General features: G+C 56.8%; 2 protein-coding genes across 6 annotated transcripts in view; one reads left to right on the top strand and one right to left on the bottom strand.

The window, feature by feature from the left end:
- The window catches only part of PDZD7 (PDZ domain containing 7), a 19164-nt gene extending 9523 nt beyond the window's left edge, over positions 1 to 9641 (bottom strand). Inside the window, exons 1-9 of one of the 2 annotated variants that reach the window (XM_070558558.1) lie at positions 9553 to 9641; positions 9319 to 9454; positions 8258 to 8647; positions 3955 to 4095; positions 3471 to 3715; positions 2772 to 2948; positions 2339 to 2486; positions 1061 to 1121; positions 294 to 701 (exon numbers count right to left, since the gene is read on the bottom strand). In XM_070558558.1, coding sequence (XP_070414659.1) covers positions 294 to 701; positions 1061 to 1121; positions 2339 to 2486; positions 2772 to 2948; positions 3471 to 3715; positions 3955 to 4002 — 1087 coding nt within the window. In that variant the 5' untranslated portion in view covers positions 4003 to 4095; positions 8258 to 8647; positions 9319 to 9454; positions 9553 to 9641. The remainder of the gene's footprint in view (positions 1 to 293; positions 702 to 1060; positions 1122 to 2338; positions 2487 to 2771; positions 2949 to 3470; positions 3716 to 3954; positions 4096 to 8257; positions 8648 to 9318; positions 9455 to 9552) is intronic. The other variant, XM_070558547.1, reaches the window with a different exon arrangement.
- Positions 9346 to 17846, top strand: SFXN3 (sideroflexin 3). 4 transcript variants are annotated; one of them, XM_008534256.2, is made up of 11 exons: positions 9346 to 9739; positions 11931 to 12094; positions 12780 to 12950; positions 13298 to 13396; positions 13764 to 13839; positions 14002 to 14087; positions 14353 to 14480; positions 14651 to 14700; positions 15530 to 15579; positions 16059 to 16106; positions 16377 to 17846. In XM_008534256.2, the coding sequence occupies exons 2-11, from the start codon at positions 11934 to 11936 to the stop codon at positions 16471 to 16473; spliced, it is 966 nt and encodes a 321-aa protein (XP_008532478.1). In that variant the 5' UTR covers positions 9346 to 9739; positions 11931 to 11933; the 3' UTR covers positions 16474 to 17846. The 4 variants fall into 4 exon arrangements, with proteins under 4 accessions (XP_008532478.1, XP_070414831.1, XP_008532477.1 ...); XM_070558730.1 differs by having other exon boundaries at positions 9509 to 9739; positions 12780 to 12954; positions 13302 to 13396; XM_008534255.2 differs by lacking the exon at positions 9346 to 9739 and adding an exon at positions 10296 to 10674.

Genomic DNA, 17846 nt, shown 5'->3' with positions numbered 1-17846 from the left:
TGAGAGCTGTAGTGTGAGTGTGTGTGTGTGTGTGTGTATGTGTGTTGACAGGCCTGGGAACTCCAGGATGGAGGGGCTGGGTTAGGGTTGGTTTGGGGCCCAGAGCTGACAGGGTGGGTTTTGGGCCCAGGACTGGTTTAAAGTGGAGCCCAGAGCAAGGTATCCTGGGGCTGAGTTTGGGGCTGGGGCTGGGGCCAGGCCTGGGGCAAAGGGAGGTTTGGGGCCCAGGACAGGGTATGAGGTTTTAGATGCGGGGCTTCAGAGAGAGCAGCAGCCACCTGTCCCCCACGTACCCCACAAAGTCAGGTGGCTCTGGGAGCGTGTGATGGGGGGCCGGGGTCGGCTGAGGGCCAGCAGCAGAGCAGTCTTGGGGGACTCAGAGAGCGCAGAGTCAAGGTGGCGGCTGGGCGGGGGTCCATCAGAGCGGATGGCTGTGTCCCTGAGGATGACGGTGGGCCGCACACTGCACCAGGTCTCCACATGGCCCCCCATGTCGGGCTCTGTCTGTATGGCTGTGTCTGCCCTGTCCCAGCCTGGGCCCCGCCTGCCCGGGTCCTCAGGCCCTAGGCAGACATCCATGCGGTCTGAGGGCAGGGAGCCCGAGCCCTCAGCCGAGCTGTAGGGGGCACTGGACGCGTAGGAAGAGACGCTGGAGCTGCTCTCAGAGGCTGGGGACAGCTGCTGCAGCACCCCGTTGCTCACTGCGGGCAGTGGGTAAAGGAGGGGTGTCTCAGGGGTCTGCCTGGGTTGCAGACCACCCCTGGGCTTGGGGGTGGGGGAGTGTCGGGCAGCAGTCAAGTTTGGAAGCACAGGGTCTGGGAAACTAACTGCTCAGCTGCCCTGCCAATGACAAGTCACTTCTCCCCTATTCACTCCCCGGGACTCCAGACCCTAGGAGAGCCTGGAACTGAACCTGCAACTTCTCAGAGGAGAACTCATGGCTCTGGGCAGTGTGAAGTCCTGAGGAGATCTTGTCCCCCTGCCCATTTATTCTTCAGATTCTGGCCCCGCCCTCCAACCTCAGCCCTTTCCCTCCAACCTTGGGGCCTGAGCCACTTACATCGGTCCAGCCAACAGTACTCAGAAACCATCTCTTTGTAGGCAGGGTACCGGCCAGTCTCCTGGGGAGGGCATGGTGGGCATAGGAGGGCATGGAGGAATGGGTGAGAAGGGAGGGTACAAATCAAAGAGTGATGGGACAGGAGTAAACTTTTCAACCCCATTACTCTCCTCCAAGTTCATCATGCTCTAGCCAGCCGGGCCACTTCATTTCTGAACACGTCAAGTTCCTCTATACCTCAGGGCCTTTGCACTTGCTGATCCTTCTGCCTGGATTATCTTTCTTCAGCTCATCTTATGGCTAGCTTGTTCTCCTTTTCCAGGTGTCACCTCCTCAGAGAGGCCTGCCCTGACCCCCTGGCTAAAAGGGCCTTCCTAAATTACCCCATCTCATCTCTCTGTTAATTTCCTTATAGCATTTGTCACAATCTGCAGGCATCTAGTTTATTTGTTGTCTTCCCCCAGTAGCAGAGACCTTGTCCATCTTGTTCACCATTGTAGCCCCTGGACCTGGCGTAGTAGCTTTCATGTAGTCTGTACTCAAAGATACTGAATGAATGAATGAGGGGCAGAGTGGGAGAGGGGAGGAGTGTTTGGGATAATTTGAGAGGAAGGAAAGGGAGACATGGGATGTGGGAGAGGTAGGAAATAGAGGTGCCTGCGGGGGGGATGGTGGAGGAGGCATTGAATGGTGAGATGGGTGATGGCTCGGAGAAGGGAGAAGGGTGGAACAGGGCTGGGATTGGGCAATGGGGGAAAGCGAGGCATCACCTCCTCCAGGAGCCGGAGTGAGAAGGACCTATCTTTGGGCAAGTGTGACACCCACATGAATAATGAATCCAGGCTTCTCCCCTGAAATCCAATCTCTGGCCCAGCCCAGTCCTTCTTGCCCTAGGCCCTGAGGATGCCCACCGCCCAGGTCCTGCCCAACGCCCAGGTACCACCCCACCCTTCTGCAAAGGACATTTTCTCCTTTCAGCCCCAGGCCTCCACCACTCATAGGAAGGGGCACTGCCCTAAGTGTCTGGGGAGCAGGCCTAGAACCAGGCTCTGCTACGGACCAGCCACGTAATTGACTCTGGTTCCTGAGTTACTTTGTCTCTCTGAGCCTCAGTTTCTCTTTCTGTGAAACAGGGATGAGAACAATACCTGCACTACCTCTCACGTGGCTGTGGAAAAGTCAAAAATTGCAGAGCGATGGGCATAATTAAGTTCTAGAGTACTCTGGGAAGTCCGTCCTACAGTCTGGCCTCTCCCTGACTCCCACAGTCCTGCCCACCTTGACGGTCAACATGATGTGCGTTTGGCCCTTCAGCACCTCCACTGCCTGGCTGTGGCTGATGTCGTCGAACCTGACACCGTTGGCTGCCAGGACCTGGTCCCCGACCTTGATGCCATTCTCCTCGGCCAGCCCACCATGGTCCACTCTGGGGTCAGACAGGAGGCAGGCTGATAGGCCACCTGGTCCGTCCCCCACCCCCACCCCCGACCCCATTCCAGACTCTCTTCACCTGGATATAGAGATGCCCCAGGCAAACTCCTTGACCCTCCTCCTGGTGAGCCCTGACCCCTCCTCAGGCTCCCCCTCCCCAACCTTGGAGATGTAGTTGGCCAGGCCTCATTTGTGGACCCATCCCCAGGTCCCAGTCCAGGCCCCACTCCAAGCCCCATCCCCAGCCGGACCCCTTCTCACTCCCTGCCCCAGCCCTCACTTGGACACATAGATGCCCAGGCCAAACTCCTTGCCCCCGCGGATGTTGAAGCCCAGGCAGAAGTCGTCGGAGGTTGTGTATAGGTGGACCATGCGCCGCACGCCATCCTCTGAGCTACTGTTGGACGGTGTCGAACTGCACTTCTCCACTACCAGCCGCCGATTCACCACATCCACCCTGGGACAACAGCAAGGGGTCCTCGGCATGGCCCCCCATCCACCACCACCCACCCCCTCTCCCCCCATCAGCCCCAGTAACTGCACAGGAAAGGAGGGGTTGCCTTTGGGGGACGCCAGAGGCCTGAGATCTTCAGTGGGACATAGATCTCATCAAATCTGGGAAACCATCCTGATCTGTTTTTATTGAGCAGCTACAAAGTGCCAAGTCCCATTTTAAAGCCTCAGGCCCCTGAGGAAGAGGCGCTGTTACTATCCCAGACTCACAAGAGCAGCAGAGTGTGGGGGCAGGGCCACTGGGGTCTGGGACAGCAGAGCTGTTGGGAGGAGGGCTAGGGGAAAAACATGGCCTTTGCTCATTTCAAGGTCAGGCCTTAGGATCCCTCTGTTTCCAGTGCCAGGGGTCAGGGAGAGCAAAAGCCATGGCAGCCAGGCCCCATGCAGAGCCCTGTGCCCTCAGGCTCTCTTGCCATGGCTTTGGGGGGTGGAGCTGGGTGTGGGGGGGTGGGGCCAGGCCTCTCACCATGTGGTCTTCTCCTTGGAGAATTTGATGCCCGGCACACGGCCCATGCGCCTCACCATCATGTGGAGCCGGCTGCTGCCTGTCAGCACCTTCACAGCGCTGCCCATGGTGGTGCTCTCCAGGCTCAGCCCATTCACCTCCGTGATCTTGTCCCCTATGCACAGGCCAGCCCGCTCTGCACCAGGGGAGGCGGTGGCTGGCGTGGGCCACTTGGAGAAGTCCCCTGGGGGAGGCCGAGCCTCCGCCTGGGGTAAAACTTCTACTAGATTGGGGATCCCCAGCTAGGGGCTGAGTATCCCCTATTAGACTAGGGACCTGTCCATTAGCCCACTCTGCCCTGGGAGGGAGCCCTCTCTCCTCATTGGCTCAGGCCCTCCAAAGCTGAGGACCCTTTCCTCTCAACCCTGACAACAGCACTCCTGCACCCCACTGAGGTTCGAGTCACATCCTAAGCCAGGACCTCACCCCTGGGGGCCCCACTCACCTGCACTGCTCCCCTCCTCCACCTTGCTGACGAAGATGCCCAGGCCATGCTCGGAGCCGCCTCGCACACTGAAACCCAGCCTCCCTGCGGGACTCTTCTCTACCCGGACTGCATGGATGATGTCACTCTCATCACTGTTGGCTATGGGGGTGGGGACACAGGCATGATTCCCATGCCCATTCTGGGCACAGAGGGCCCCTGGGTTCCCCAACTTGGGACCTGCAAAGGCTGGGTTTCTGGGCACAAGCACCTAGGGCCCTAAATGAGGGGGTGGGAGACCCAATTTCTGAGTCTTCTCTGGGTGGTCTTGAGACCATGGGCCAGGGAGGGTATGGGAGCAGGTAGGACAGGATGCCACGCTAGAAGACATTGTCCTCCTTCCCTCATAATATAGATATATGTGTGTGTATTTAATGCTTACTAAACTTCCCATGCCCACAGGCCTGAAATAGGCCAAATTCCTAAGAATCCTGCCACTCTGAGGGTCAGGTAGATAGAAAAGAGGTTCAAGATCATGCTCTCTGCAGCACAGTTGAGGGAGTCTGCGTTCTTCAGCTTGCAGCAGAAATGAGTATGTTTGCTCTATCATCAAACAGTTGAAGAGCTATTCTGGGAAAGGCATTAGATGTTTCTGTCTGTGTAAGCCAGAGGGCAGAACCAAGCCCACACAGTGGAGTTAGATGGAGGCAGATTTACTAAGGGAAAACTTTCAGCTGTCAGACAACAAAATGAATTTTCCAGGAGAGATAGTGAGTACTCCATCTTTGGGGGTATACAAGCTGAGACTTGGTAAATCCCTGTCTGGGATGTTGTGGAAGGATCCCTGAGGACCCTTGTATCTCTTAGACTCTGGGATTCCGGAAGTAAGGAATCTAGGAACTACCTGACTACAGGAGGAGAGAAACTCAAAACACCACCACGCTGCAGTACGTGCCCAGAGTGGTCCTCTCAGTCGGCGCTGGGGAAAGTCAGAGAAGAGGGGTCCCCAGGGGCTACAGCTGCCAGGGAAGGGTTCTTAGAGGACTAAGATGGGTGGGATTTGGAGGCATGGAGGGGAAGGGGAGAGCACTGATGAGGGGATGGAGGGAGCAAGGCCTCAGAGATGGGCCCCTGAGGAGGTGTTTTGGTTAGAGAAAGGTGAGAAGACTGGAGAGGTAAGCTGGCTCCCAGGTGAGAAGGTGAGATTTCATCTTGGGCAAGGCTTGCTCTAGCAGTGCTCGAGAGGGAGAAATACACACACACACACACACACACACACACACACACTTCTCTCTGATCTAAGAGAAATCAGGTTACAGTGCCGGCCAGCTCAGGAAGAAATCCCCAAGGGCAGCCTGGGGGCAGGGACGGTGCAGGGCAGAGACAGGGCAGATCCTGGGGCTTCCTAGCTGATTCTAGCTGCGCAGGTCTCAGGACCTTTTCGGCCCAGCCAGGGAGACTTTGCTCTCCCGCCCGCCAACCCTCTTTCTCCTCAGTCCCTTCCTGGGGCCTTCCTCAGACTCTGGGCCAGGGGGTGCCACATCTGGGTTTTGAGCCTAGGAGCTTGGGGCCTCTGAGGATGGAAGCTTCTCTACCTCCACTGCCCTAGGCCGGGCCACCAACCTCTCTCTCCAGACACTCCGCAGGCTCCTCACTATCCCCCTGCTTCTTCTCTGGCCCCTGTTAATCCATTTGCTACACCATCGCCAGAGTCACCTTTTAGAACAGATCATGCCTTTCCCCTGATGAAAAACTTCAACGCCTGCCCCTGATTCTAGAAGAAACTCCACACTCCCCCCGTGCCTAAGAAGGCCCTGCATGGGCTTTCCTCTGCCCACCTGTCTACCCTCACCTCCGGCCACCTTCCCCAGCCTCACTGAGCTCTGGCCACACTGACTTCCTTCCTGTTCCTCCCACAGACCAAATCCTTTCCCTCCGCCTGCGGTATCTAGCTGAGCCCTTCATGGACCGGCTCCTATTCCTCAGCCCCTCCTGGCTCAGACTCTGCTTTCTCAGAGAAGCCTTCCTACACGACCCTACCTAAGACCCCCTCCTCCCAGATCATCTCTGTTAGAGTGGTTCTCAAAGCGTGTTCCGCAAACCAGCAGCAACAGGGAACTTATTAAAAATGTGAATTCTCAGGCTTTACCACGGACCCAGGGAATCAAAAGCTCCAGGTGGAGGACCCAGCAATCTGTCTTTTAATAACAAGCCCCCCAGGCAATTCTGAGGTATTCTAAAGTTTGAGAACCACTACTCCGTCACATCATCCAAGTTAGTACCTTCAAGATCCTTACCACCCTTTCTCATTATTTGCTTATTCATATGTTATCTAGTCTCTGTCCCCTCTCACTAGACTGTAAGCTCCGTCACGGTAGAGACTTTGTAATTCCTCTCTACTCACGTGTCCCCAGTGTATTGCACAGTGCTTGATATTTGCTAAGTAGTTTTTGAATCAATAAAAGAACAAATAGATGAATGAATGAATAAACAAATGAGCTAGGAGAGTGAGGAGAAAGGGCTGGTTTGGGTTAAAGATAATGCATTTTCTCTGGGACCAGTTGAGTTTGAGGAGCTGGTGGGAACTCATGGTGGTGATATGGGTGGCAGAGTTCCCTGTCCCACTGTGTCTCTCTTTTCAGTTACTTTCAGCCCCTGGAAAGGTCTAAATAATAACGTGGGGGAGGGGTTCCAGGCTGCGGTGAGTTGGGAGATGTCTGTACTCTGGCAGAGGGAGGATCTGAGCTCAGAGGCTCCCAGCCCAGACAGGCCAGGGTCAGAGGTCAGAGCAACACCCCAGGACTTGCACCGCTAGAAGATGCTGCTCCTCTGGCTGCAGGGCATTGGAGTGAGGCAGAGGGAGAGAGCCATCATGGAACTTCTGGAAGAGGATCTTTAGAGGGACAGTATACATAGCCCTTGCACCACAGCCAGCACGGTGCATGTGAATGTGTGAGGGGAGGTATAGCATAGTTCTTGGAATACAACGGGACTTACAGGGGCAGGGCCACAGCGCCTCCTCTCTCCCCTCCATGTCTCCTAGCTCATCTTGGGACTTCTGCTGCATGACCAGAATGACAGTGGTGACCCTCAGCAGTACCCTGCTGCTCACCTGAGGTTGAGGCCAAGCAAGGTGGATGATGAGGGTGAGTACCTTGGGCCACTGGTGCAGGAAAGCCTGTTCCCGGAGCAACATGCTCTACCCCTGCCCCAGTGGCCCAGGTAGGGGAACAGAGATGCCCAGCTGGGCCAGAGGGGAGGAGCAGGGTCTGAAAATTCCAGTCTGGGATCCAGCCAGGGAAGCTCTGTTGGCTGAGAGAGAGGAGGGGAGCTGGAGATATTTATCTCGTCCTGTTCACGGAAAGCCCAGGCCCAGGGGGCCCCCACTCCCCGGCTGGCATTCAAGGTCCTGCCTTTCTTACTGGCTCTTCGTCGCCTCACATCTGTCACTACAGCCAAACTGTCTCGTAAGTGCCCCCCACCCCCATGCTCCATGCTTCCAACCTTTGTGATACTTCTACCCCACCACCAGCTGTTGGTGGCTCTGTCTCAGAGCCCTGCTACACTGTAAATTTATGGAAGGTGAAAATTGAGCCTTGTTTCTCTCTAAGTCCCCTGCAGGACATAACCAGGGTTGGCATAGAATAGGTGTGCAATGAAACAGCATTAAACACTACGTAAGATCAGGTTTCCCCCTCCTTTAGGGCCCAATCCTGGGGCTCCCTCCCTGGCCACCCCTCCCCCAGCCCCCCATCAGAACATTTGCTGCTCTATCTCTATTTCCTTCCTTCTGCACCTGAAGCCTTTAATTCTCTCTGCCCAGCTGGGCACTGACTCCTCACAGCCCAGCTCAGAGCTGGTCACACAGTGGGCTGATGAGTCCTTGGATGTGTGAGTCCAAGGATGAATCCAAGGATGACATCCTTGATGGAGGACATCCTTCTCCATCTTGCCACACCCCCAAAGGCACACACAAGTGGGTTTGGAGGAAGGCAGAGTCCATGGGAGGGAGGGGCCAATTCAGTACCCTGCCTCACTCACTTGGGGGGTAGCATACTACACACCTTCCCCTGCCTCCATGACCCTATCTCCCCCCCTCTGACCTCTCTATGATCTTGGAACCCTAAAGGATTAGCCTGAAGGTGAGAAAAGGATACGTGAGGAAGAGAGTATGGGTCTTCAGAACCCCCCTCCCCCCTACATCCCTATGACTCCCATCTCTGGAGTTCCCCCACTCATATTGGCTCTGCCTCCTCCAACTTAGCGCCCCTGCCCCCTACCCCCACCCTCAGCTCCCAGGCCGGTGGCTGGGCCCCGCCCCCACCTTCTATGGGGGAGTTGATGAGGATGACGCGGCCCATGGGCGATGAGGCTCGGATTCCGCGGGGGGGCCCATTCAGCAGCCGCTGCTGCTTCCTCAGCAGGTATCGCGTTGCGGAGCCCAAGTCGCTGCCCAGGTGGCCTCGAGAGGAGAGGGAGCTCAGAGAGCCAGAGCTTAGGTCTCCGAGGCCCAGCGGGTCCAAGCCCACTGGGAAACCGTGCGCCATGGTGGCTAGACTGGGACGGGCGCCCTACAGGTCCAGAGGGAACCTGCTAGCTCTTAAGATGAAGGCCCCGCGTGCTCCGAGCTCCATGAGCCTTCTGTGCGGGAGTGGGGTCTCAATGGCCAGGAGCCCCCCACCTCTGCTGCCTGTCAAGATTGCGTGCTCCAGGCCTGCCAGGGGAGAGCAGGGATTGGGGGAGGGATGTGAAGACAGCCCTCCAGAACTTCCACCCCTCCCCCTGGTTTGAGCACCCTAACCTCTCATGCCTTAGGCCCCTCACCTCTCCCACCCCTCGCCAGAGAACTGCCCAGTCCAGGCACCATGATGGACTTGTGGAATCATTTATACAAGGCAGTGGGAACCTCTGCTTCACTCATTCCTGCTCTCAGCTGAGTCATCTACTCTGGTCCCCAGTCCCCAGTAGAGGTTGAGAGAGGGGAGATGGGATAATGGACGGCCCTAGGGCTTCAACTGGTGTGAGAGAAAGTGGGGCCAGCACAGTTCACTGCACCACCTCCCCTGGATATGTGGGCAGGGGGCCAGCTCCTGGGGCGCAGGCCTCGAGGGCAGGGCTTCAGGGTCTGGCACAGCTGTAGCCAAGGGCCCCAGAGATCCCCAACCCCCAGGCTGCTGTCCCTTCTGCCCCCTCTTCTCTCTTGTCTAAAGAGGTTGCGGGAACCTCTCCCAGGCTTGCGGGGAGGACCTGCTGTCGAATGCCCCACAGCATCCCGCCTAAAACCAGGGCCAATTACCCTAGAGCAGCTCTGGGACCCAGAACGCAGCATCCCACCCCCGGCTGCGTCCTCCCGGCCCCCCACCCCTCAGGCTTGGCCCGGCTCACCTGTTCGCTCGTGCAGCAGCCGCCTGCCTCGCCCGCCCGCGGGCGCAAGCGATTGCAGCAGCCAGGGAACCTCTCCCCACGCTCCGCCGAGGCTCCGGGAGCAGGGCTGGCCTGCGTAGCCCTGGGCTCCTATTGGCTGGGAAAGCCGCCAGTCACTGCCACCTACCTCGGGCGCCCGGGACCTCCGTTTGTCACCTAGGCTGGGGCCGCTGAGTTCGAGTTCTGATGCCTCACCCTGTCCCGCGAACTCAGCTCAGGGAAAGCCCAAAAGCCCGTCTTCTCCAGGCCGACGCAGCTACCAGGGCTCCTGGAATTGCCACACCTCTGCGGTCACCCCTGAGGCCTCAGTGAGGGAGTGTCACCTGGGCGGAGCGGGGCATGAGCCTGGGTGTGAGGCAGGCGTGCTCAGTACAGTGACTGGGTGAGTTGTGAGAGTGTCTGTGGCTGAGCTTTGCCTTCTTCACATGCATCCTTCTTCTATGTCAGAAAGTGTCTGGACACCCAGCCCGGGAAAGGACGCAGGGCGGGGCAGCTGGTCCCAGGACACTACAGGGCAGAAGATTCTTTCTGTCCACTAGCTTGAGCCTTCTGCCCCTTCGCATCCCAGGGCAGGGACTGGGGCTACGGTCTGCGGTGCAGGGGTAGGATTGGAGGCATAAGGAAACTGGGGACCCAGTGGAGCGAGGGGTTTCAGAGGGGACTAAGAAGGGGCCTGGGGAGGAGGAAAGGGCTGGGGACATAGAAGGGGCACAGGCACGAGCGAAACGGGGCTGTGAAGGGGTGTGAACGCCGAGGTGCTGCGAGAGGAGCTTGTGGAAACTGGGGTAGGAGCCCAGGGGGCCAAGTAGGCAGAGGCTACTGTCAAGGCAGCCATCAGGTAAGCCGCGCAGTAATCCGAGTCCCTCCCGGCGCGCCATCAAAAGGATGGCCCCTCCAAGCCGCCCGCCCTCGCCCTGCGCACTGCGAGCCTTCGCCCTGGGTACCTAGACCCCTTGCTGCAGAGGCCGGGTGCCTCCCGAGGACAGCCAAGGGACTGCAAGCAGAGGGGGGAGCACCCGTGGCTCCTCCCCTCCTCTCTCTCGCTGGGAATCCGGCCCAACTGATCCTGGAGCCGGGATTGGCTCTGGGAAGCAGTGTGGGGCCGGGTCCCAGTAGCCTGGGCTAGGGGCGTCGCCCCCACCGCCCCCGGACTCTGCCAATCCAGGGGCACGCCAGGCGGACGTGCCAGGGGAGCCCCCGCCCCTCCTGCTGGTTAGCGTCACGCGTGACGTTACGCGTGATGGGTTGGAGGGCGGGGGCGATGCGCGAAGAGGAAGGCAGGTCTGAGAGCTGCAGAGGCCAGGATCCCAGGAAAGCGTGAGTCCCGCTGGCTCGGGCGGGGTTCGGGAGTCAGGGGCTTACGGAGTTGAAGACTGGGAGTCGGAGAGAGAGGCCTGCCTTGCAGGGTGCTCTCTGTCCTGTCCGATTCAGTATCTTCGGCTCTGGCTTTAGAGAGGTCCAAGGGGCACAGGGGGAAGTTGGTAGTGCGGAGGAATGTCAGGGTGGGGTTCGGCTTGGTCAAGCCTTCAAGTGGCTACAACTGATGGGTATGGGCTGTTTGTGTGTGTGTTCGTGTGTGTGTGCGCATGCAAGTAACAGTCTTTGTGGGCCAGGGTATGCAGGGCGTGTCCACCTTGTTTGTGTGTCTATGTAGGGCTATATGATGGTGTCTTTGTGTGTGGGTATGTGAGTGTGAGTATGTGAGAGAAGGGAGGGTGTGTCTGCCTGTGAGGGAGGAAGTGTGGTTGGAGAGGATTAGTCATTCTGTAGGATTTCGCCGAATGCAACCAGATGGCTGCTCCAGGCTTTCCTCTCTGTGCTGGGTGGAGGAGGCCTTTACTGAATCCTGCTCCTTTCTGGAAGCAGGTGGCTCAGGGAGAGGTGGACGAGTGTCTGTGCCAGCCCTGCCCAGCTGAGGAACAAGGAGAGCCTTGAGCCATTCAGTGTGGGTTGAGGAAGATGGGTCTGGAGAGGGGACTTGTGCATGCCCACACACACACACACACACACACACACACACACACACACACACACGCACGGGGCTATCAGCAGAGTCCCCTGTTTGAGATCTGGAATAGATGAGCCCTGGAGTGGCCTATGAGCTCTTGCTCTCCTCCAATCAGGGGCTGACCTGTGGGAGGGCTTATCCTATCTTCCCAAACAGCCTTAGGGGTTTGTATCTAGGTCTCAAGGCAGCTGGGGCCTAAAGCTGACAGGAACATAGATGTGTGATGCATATAGAATGCATTTTTGTGCATACAGAGCACAAGAGTAGATGCATGGGATTAGCTGCTGCGCATGCATCAATGACACACATATAAATCCTCACTCATGAAAATCTGCACCAGGCCACAGCATAAGGAGATCTGTTTTTGTGGTTTTCTTCTCCCCACCCCCTCCCCTAGAAAACACCTTCTCCCCCAACCCTTGCTTCCCTATCTGGAGTCACCTTGAGCTCCAAAAGGGATTGGCAATAGGCCCAGGGACTGGGGCAGGGCCACCAAAGGCTGTCCTCAGGTGGAGCCCTTGGACTCCCTCCTTGGAGTCCTCTGACTCTTGTCCCTGCCCTGCAGAAAATGGGTGAATTGCCCTTAGATATCAACATCCAGGAACCTCGCTGGGACCAAAGCAGTTTCATGGGCAGAGCCCGGCACTTCTTCACTGTTACCGATCCCCGAAATCTGCTGCTTTCTGGGGCACAGCTGGAAGCTTCCCGGAACATCGTGCAGAACTACAGGTGACTCCCTATGCCATCTGACCCTGTACCCCACGATCTCATTCGCTGCCATTAATAGTACCTTTTGTACCTGCCTCCCCAAGCTTGAGAGTGATCCTGTCCTGCTCCTCAGTCCCCTTGCTCCCTGGCCCTGTCTGCTGGAATCACAGACAACGATGGCACAGAGCTTTAACTCAAAGGATTTTGGGGTGTTTGGGTTGAGGAGGTGGCATTGATAGTTACGGGGGGTGCTGCTCTATGCCTCATAAACCCTCCACAGGGACCTATCCCATTGCTGGGCCAACCTCTGCAAGGACAGAGGGGCTCAAAATTGAGTCCCAGCAAGATAGGAGAGCTTCCCCTTTGTCTCCAGGAGGAGAAACCCTTGCAATGCCCCCAGCCATTTTTGACCCATTGGAAACCACCAGTACCCGTGACCCAGCATTTAGGCAGAAATGGAAGGACAACCTTCCTCGTGTGGCTTGAAGGGCAATAGAAATGGGCCTCCCCTCTCCGCCCCCCCCAACCCCCCCCGTTTCTGGGAAGCTTTGACTCTCCCCCAGAGACAAGGAGCTCCTTTATTCTAAGATTGGGGGCCAGAGTGCCTGGGCCTCTGCCCAGACTTCCTCTGAGCTGGGTGGGTGGGGATTTGGAGGGTAGATCTGCCCTCTAGAATTGCCTGTCTGCTCCCTGTCAACTTCTGCAGGGCTGGCGTGGTGAGTCCAGGGCTCACCGAGGACCAGCTGTGGAGGGCCAAGTATGTGTACGACTCTGCCTTCCATCCGGACACAGGGGAGAAGGTGGTCCTGATTGGCCGCATGTCAGCCCAGGTGCCCATGAACATGACCATCACTGGCTGCATGCTCACCTTCTACAGGCAGGTCCTGTCCCACGTGTCCCCTCCTTGAGTGCTCTCTCCTAGCCAGAGTGTGGCTTGATGACCAGGTGCTTCCTTTCTAGGCCAGAAAATAGGGGTGGGTGAAAGCTTGTGTCAGAATCCCTTCCTTTCCTCAGAACTCCGCCCTGGGGGTCCTCCCACCCCAGAGACAGTGGGGATGTTTGTGTAGGTGGGGAGGGTCATGCAGGGGTCACCAGACCAGGTTCTTGGGTCATCGACTGGGTCCCTCCTGAGTGTTTGGGAATAACCTTTGTGGTTTCCTTATCAGGGTCCAAGGATGAGGGACATTGTAGAGGGGGCAAAAGTAAGTGTCTTTGTTCCCTCAGGAAGACCCCAACCGTGGTGTTCTGGCAGTGGGTGAATCAGTCCTTCAATGCCGTCGTTAACTATTCCAACCGCAGTGGCGATGCTCCCATCACTGTGAGGTGAGAGCTTGTCCCCAGGGACTCTTCTCCCCTCCTCGCCTATCATTGCTCTCTCCTCTTCGCTCTTGTTCCCAGCGGGCTCATGCAGCCAGTGGCTCAGGGCCCTCCTCTCAGCCTGCCCCTCTTCCCCACTTTCCTGGCCTGACTGAGTGCATAGGGTCCTCTTGGGTGGGCTTTGGGATTCACCCTTCCTCAAAGGGAGGGACTGGGGCTTCCAGACAAGTCTACACTGGAGCCAGGGAGGCATTTCTTTGCAATCAGGCCACCCTCCCACGCTTCATATATTGAGGATTTCACAAGTCCCTGAAGGAAAGAACCACTTACTGGGCTGTTCACCTCTCTCCTTGTGTCCTGCCTCCACCCACAGGCAGCTGGGAACAGCTTATGTGAGTGCCACCACTGGGGCTGTGGCCACGGCCCTGGGCCTCAAATCCCTCACCAAGGTAAATGTCCCCCCATTCTACTGCCCCTTATTCACCCTTTATGTGCTTCCTTCTTCTCCATCACCCTTCCACCCGGACCTACAGGCTCCCCATATGTCTCTCGAGAGTTCCTCACCATCCCTTGGCCCTTAGGGCCACTAAATGACATCTTTCCTCTCCCAGCACCTGCCCCCGCTGGTCAGCAGATTTGTGCCCTTTGCAGCTGTGGCAGCTGCCAACTGCATAAACATCCCTCTAATGAGGCAGAGGTGAGCGGCCCCGAATCCTGGCTTGTGTGTGCCCAGTGTGCATGTGGACACACCATCCAGCCATGCAGACCAGTCCAGAGTGGGGAGAGTCCTGTCCTTCCCTGGCCATGAGCTGCTGGCCCGGTCTCAGTCTGATGCTGGGATCCTGGGGTGGGAGAGCCAGCCTTTGGATCTAGGATGTCTGAATAGGGAGTAGCTGCCCATGAGGACATTGTGGGTGGGGTTTGGGGCCTATGGTCTGACCCCTACTTCCTTCCCTTCCCAGGGAGCTGCAGGTGGGCATCCCAGTGACTGATGAGGCGGGTCAGAGGCTTGGCCACTCGGTGGCTGCAGCTAAGCAGGGAATCTTCCAGGTGGTGGTATCAAGAATCTGCATGGCGATTCCTGCCATGGGTGAGGTGGGGGTGGCTGCGTAGGGCATGGGAGGCTCTGAGAGAAGGGAGGTGCGGTTCCCCAAGGGTTTTGAGGACTCTGGGGACCATAAGACTTGGGGGGGATCCCCCCTTCCTTTGGGTCCCAACTTTCACTTCACTACCTCCCTCCCTGCCCTGCTCTCCCCTCAGCCATTCCCCCCGTGATCATGGACACTCTGGAGAAGAAAGACTTTCTGAAGGTATGTCACTCTCACTTCTCCCAGCCTGGAAGTGATGGTGGCTGGGAGCCCAACCCTCTCTCCAGCCTGACCTGAGTCTAAGACTCGCCATCTGTTGGCCCCACCCCTGTGCTGCCCCCTCGACCTTCATTCATCCAGCAAGAATGAGTTGGGCTTGGGCAAAGGAACACTGAGGGAGGAGGAAGAGAAGATAAGGGAAGGAGGGAAATGGTTTCTGTCCTGAAGGAAACTGGTGTCACTCCAGACGCCTCTGACCCAGGGATGGACCATCATGTCACACTTGATATGACATTCATGCTCACAACAGCAAGACAGACACAGACACACAGGCTCACACATGCACAAACAGGACAGGGAAGCAAGGCACAGGAACACAAGCTCTAGCTCATTCATTCAATCATTTATTCACAAATATTTATTGAGCACCAGCTGTGCACCCTGGAGAAACAGAATGGTGGTCCCTGTGGCTGGAGCAAATCAAGAAGGTGTACAGAGCAGGAGATGTGTTTGGGAAGGGCCAGGGGGAAATGAGTGGAGGGTTAGATGAGGCACTCCTGCAGGAAGTGAGGGAAGAGAAAGAGGCAGGGAGTGCCATGGGAACCAATTCTGAGAGGCGAGAATGGGTGATGGGACACTAGGGAGGGTGTCAGTAAACAGGCCTGGCTGGAGTGGAGGGTGGTGATCTGGAGGTCCCAACCGTGTTATGGGCTTGGGAGAAAGAAAAGGGCCACATGTCAGGGCTGATGGCATAGAGCCATGTGAATGCAATGGCCTGGGGGTTCGGGGGGCGGGGGACACTTGCTATTCCATTGTCTCTGTCTCCCTACAGCGCCGCCCCTGGCTGGGGGCACCCCTGCAGGTGGGGCTGGTGGGCTTCTGGTAAGTGTGCAGGGAGATAGGAGGGTGTGTGGGAGTGCCCTTTCCATGGTGGATGTGGGTGGTTATTTATTGCTTTTAAGATGTTTATATACATCATTCATTCATATATTCAGCTGGTAGGGGTCTTGGATGCCTGGAGGGTGTACTGGGTGTGTTAGGGGCTGATCCCTGTCCTTGAAGGTCAAGAGGCTAGCTGAAGGGGTTCCAGCCTTCATCTGCAAGAGGAAAGCATAGAAAAATACCTTTTGGTACCATCCAGGAGTCTCACGCACGTTTGACTCCTGATTCTGACATTTGCTGGCTGTGGAGCTCTGGGTCAGTGCTCTGGAAGCTCTTTCCTCAGCCATAACCTAATGTCAGAGTTGGCTTTAATCAATCTCCACCCCTAAGGGCTGTCTCCAGAGATGGGGTGGGGTGCAGGAGGGAAATCCCTTAAGTCAAAGCTTCACAAACCTTTCCAACACTCTTCTCCCCCCTAGCCTGGTATTTGCCACCCCCCTGTGCTGTGCCCTGTTTCCCCAGAGAAGGTAAGTGCTGCCCTGCCCGGGCTTGGCTGGGGGTTCTGGCAGATCTCCACCTCTCTGGAGCCAGCTGAGCTTAAGGTCCTTTAGTGCGTTGTGGGAGGAGGCCTGGCAGGCGCTCAGCTTATTCTGGGGGCTGGGGAACGATAGTGAGCTGGGCCTCCTGGCAGTTGAAGGAGAAGATTCTTCAGCCTGGAAGGAGGAGGGATGGCGATCCCTTAGCCTGAGGGGGTTGGGTTCAGGGGACACTCAGCCTGCCTGTGTGTTCTGTTGCAGCTCCATAAATGTGAGCAGGCTGGAGCCGGAGCTGAGAAGTCAGATCCGTGAGCAGAACCCCAGCCTCGAAGTGGTTTACTACAACAAGGGGCTCTGAGGGAGGGGCAGGCCCTGGCCTCTCCCTCACTCCCTTGGGCTGCAGCTTTAGTGGAGCCTTGCCATCCCTGCCACTTGCCTGTCTGCCTGGTACTGGGCAGGGGGCTTGATGGGGGAGTGGCCGTTGAGACCAGCATCCATTCCATTAGGCTGGGAGAGGTGCCCCTGTAAACTGTTTTCTCTCCTCTCTGATTTCACAGAGCAGGGTCACATAATTCCTTTCTCCTGAGCTTGCGTGTCTACATATATACGTGTGTGTGTGTGTGTGTGTGTGTGTGTGTGTGTGTGTGTGTACACATGTATACGCTGTGTTGGAAGCTAGGAGCAGACATGCAGTCCTGGGATGTCCTGATGTCTGGCTTCCCCTCTCGGCCTCCTGCCACTTGCCAGCCAGCCAGGCTACAGGACTTCCTTGCCTAAACAGTTCCACCAGCCAAGTCATTTCTGACAGCATCTAACCCCTTCTGGACACAGGGGGAGCCCCAGGATCTCAGGACAGAGACTGAGGGACACTAGCAGACCAAACTGGGCTGAATTCTTCCAATTTATGCTTCCTGGCTACCAAAACTGACCCAGCAACTAGGCTGGCAGAGGAAGACATGTCAGGATAAGGGAGGCAGGGGGCTTATGCCATCCCCTACATCCTGAACTAGATCATTTCTTCTCCTTTTCTCTACCAGAACAAAGGAGTGTCAGTATCCTGTACTGCTCTTGCCATCTTCCCATCTTTCCCACACTGCAGCATGAGTGTCTTTAGGCACAATCCTAGGAGTTCTTGGTCCACTCTGATATCATAACCTCAAATCTAAACCTATAATCCCAACTCCCTCCCCCAACCAAAAGGCCACAAAGACAAAGCAAGCATTCCCCATTAAGAGCTCCCCTGGCACCCTCTTACAGAGGGACACAGCTGTGGGAACGGTGCTTAAACGCCACAGGTATCTGAGTGGGTGTAACTAGGACACCCTCAGGGGAAACTAGGCCCTGAGTGTACAATCTTAAGACAGGGACTTTTGTGTTCCATTGACCGTTGTTAGACATCCAGCTGACCTCCCACCTTAGCTCCTCTTTCTTGAGGCTTGGCCCTGCTCCCACCCCCATGCCGCTCCCAAGAGGAGGAAGGGCCCAGGCATCAAAGGCTGGTCCAAAGAGGACGTGGGCTTGGGGATGGAATTTGTGGTGGCAAACTCACAGAGCGCAGAGTTGGACCTTGACTCCAACTCCCATGATCTCTGGCTGAAGCAGTGGGTGGGGTGGATGAAGGCCCCAGTGGGCGCCTTTAAGAACACTTTCCTGCTCCCCGACCCGTCCACCACCAGTGATAAACGCTATGATGCCATTGTTACTCAATAAACTGAAAAACTGTCTACTTCA

The sequence above is a fragment of the Equus przewalskii genome, chromosome 1, assembly GCF_037783145.1.
Source record: "Equus przewalskii isolate Varuska chromosome 1, EquPr2, whole genome shotgun sequence".
NCBI lineage: Eukaryota > Metazoa > Chordata > Mammalia > Perissodactyla > Equidae > Equus > Equus przewalskii.
This window is presented reverse-complemented; position numbering and strand designations above follow the sequence as displayed.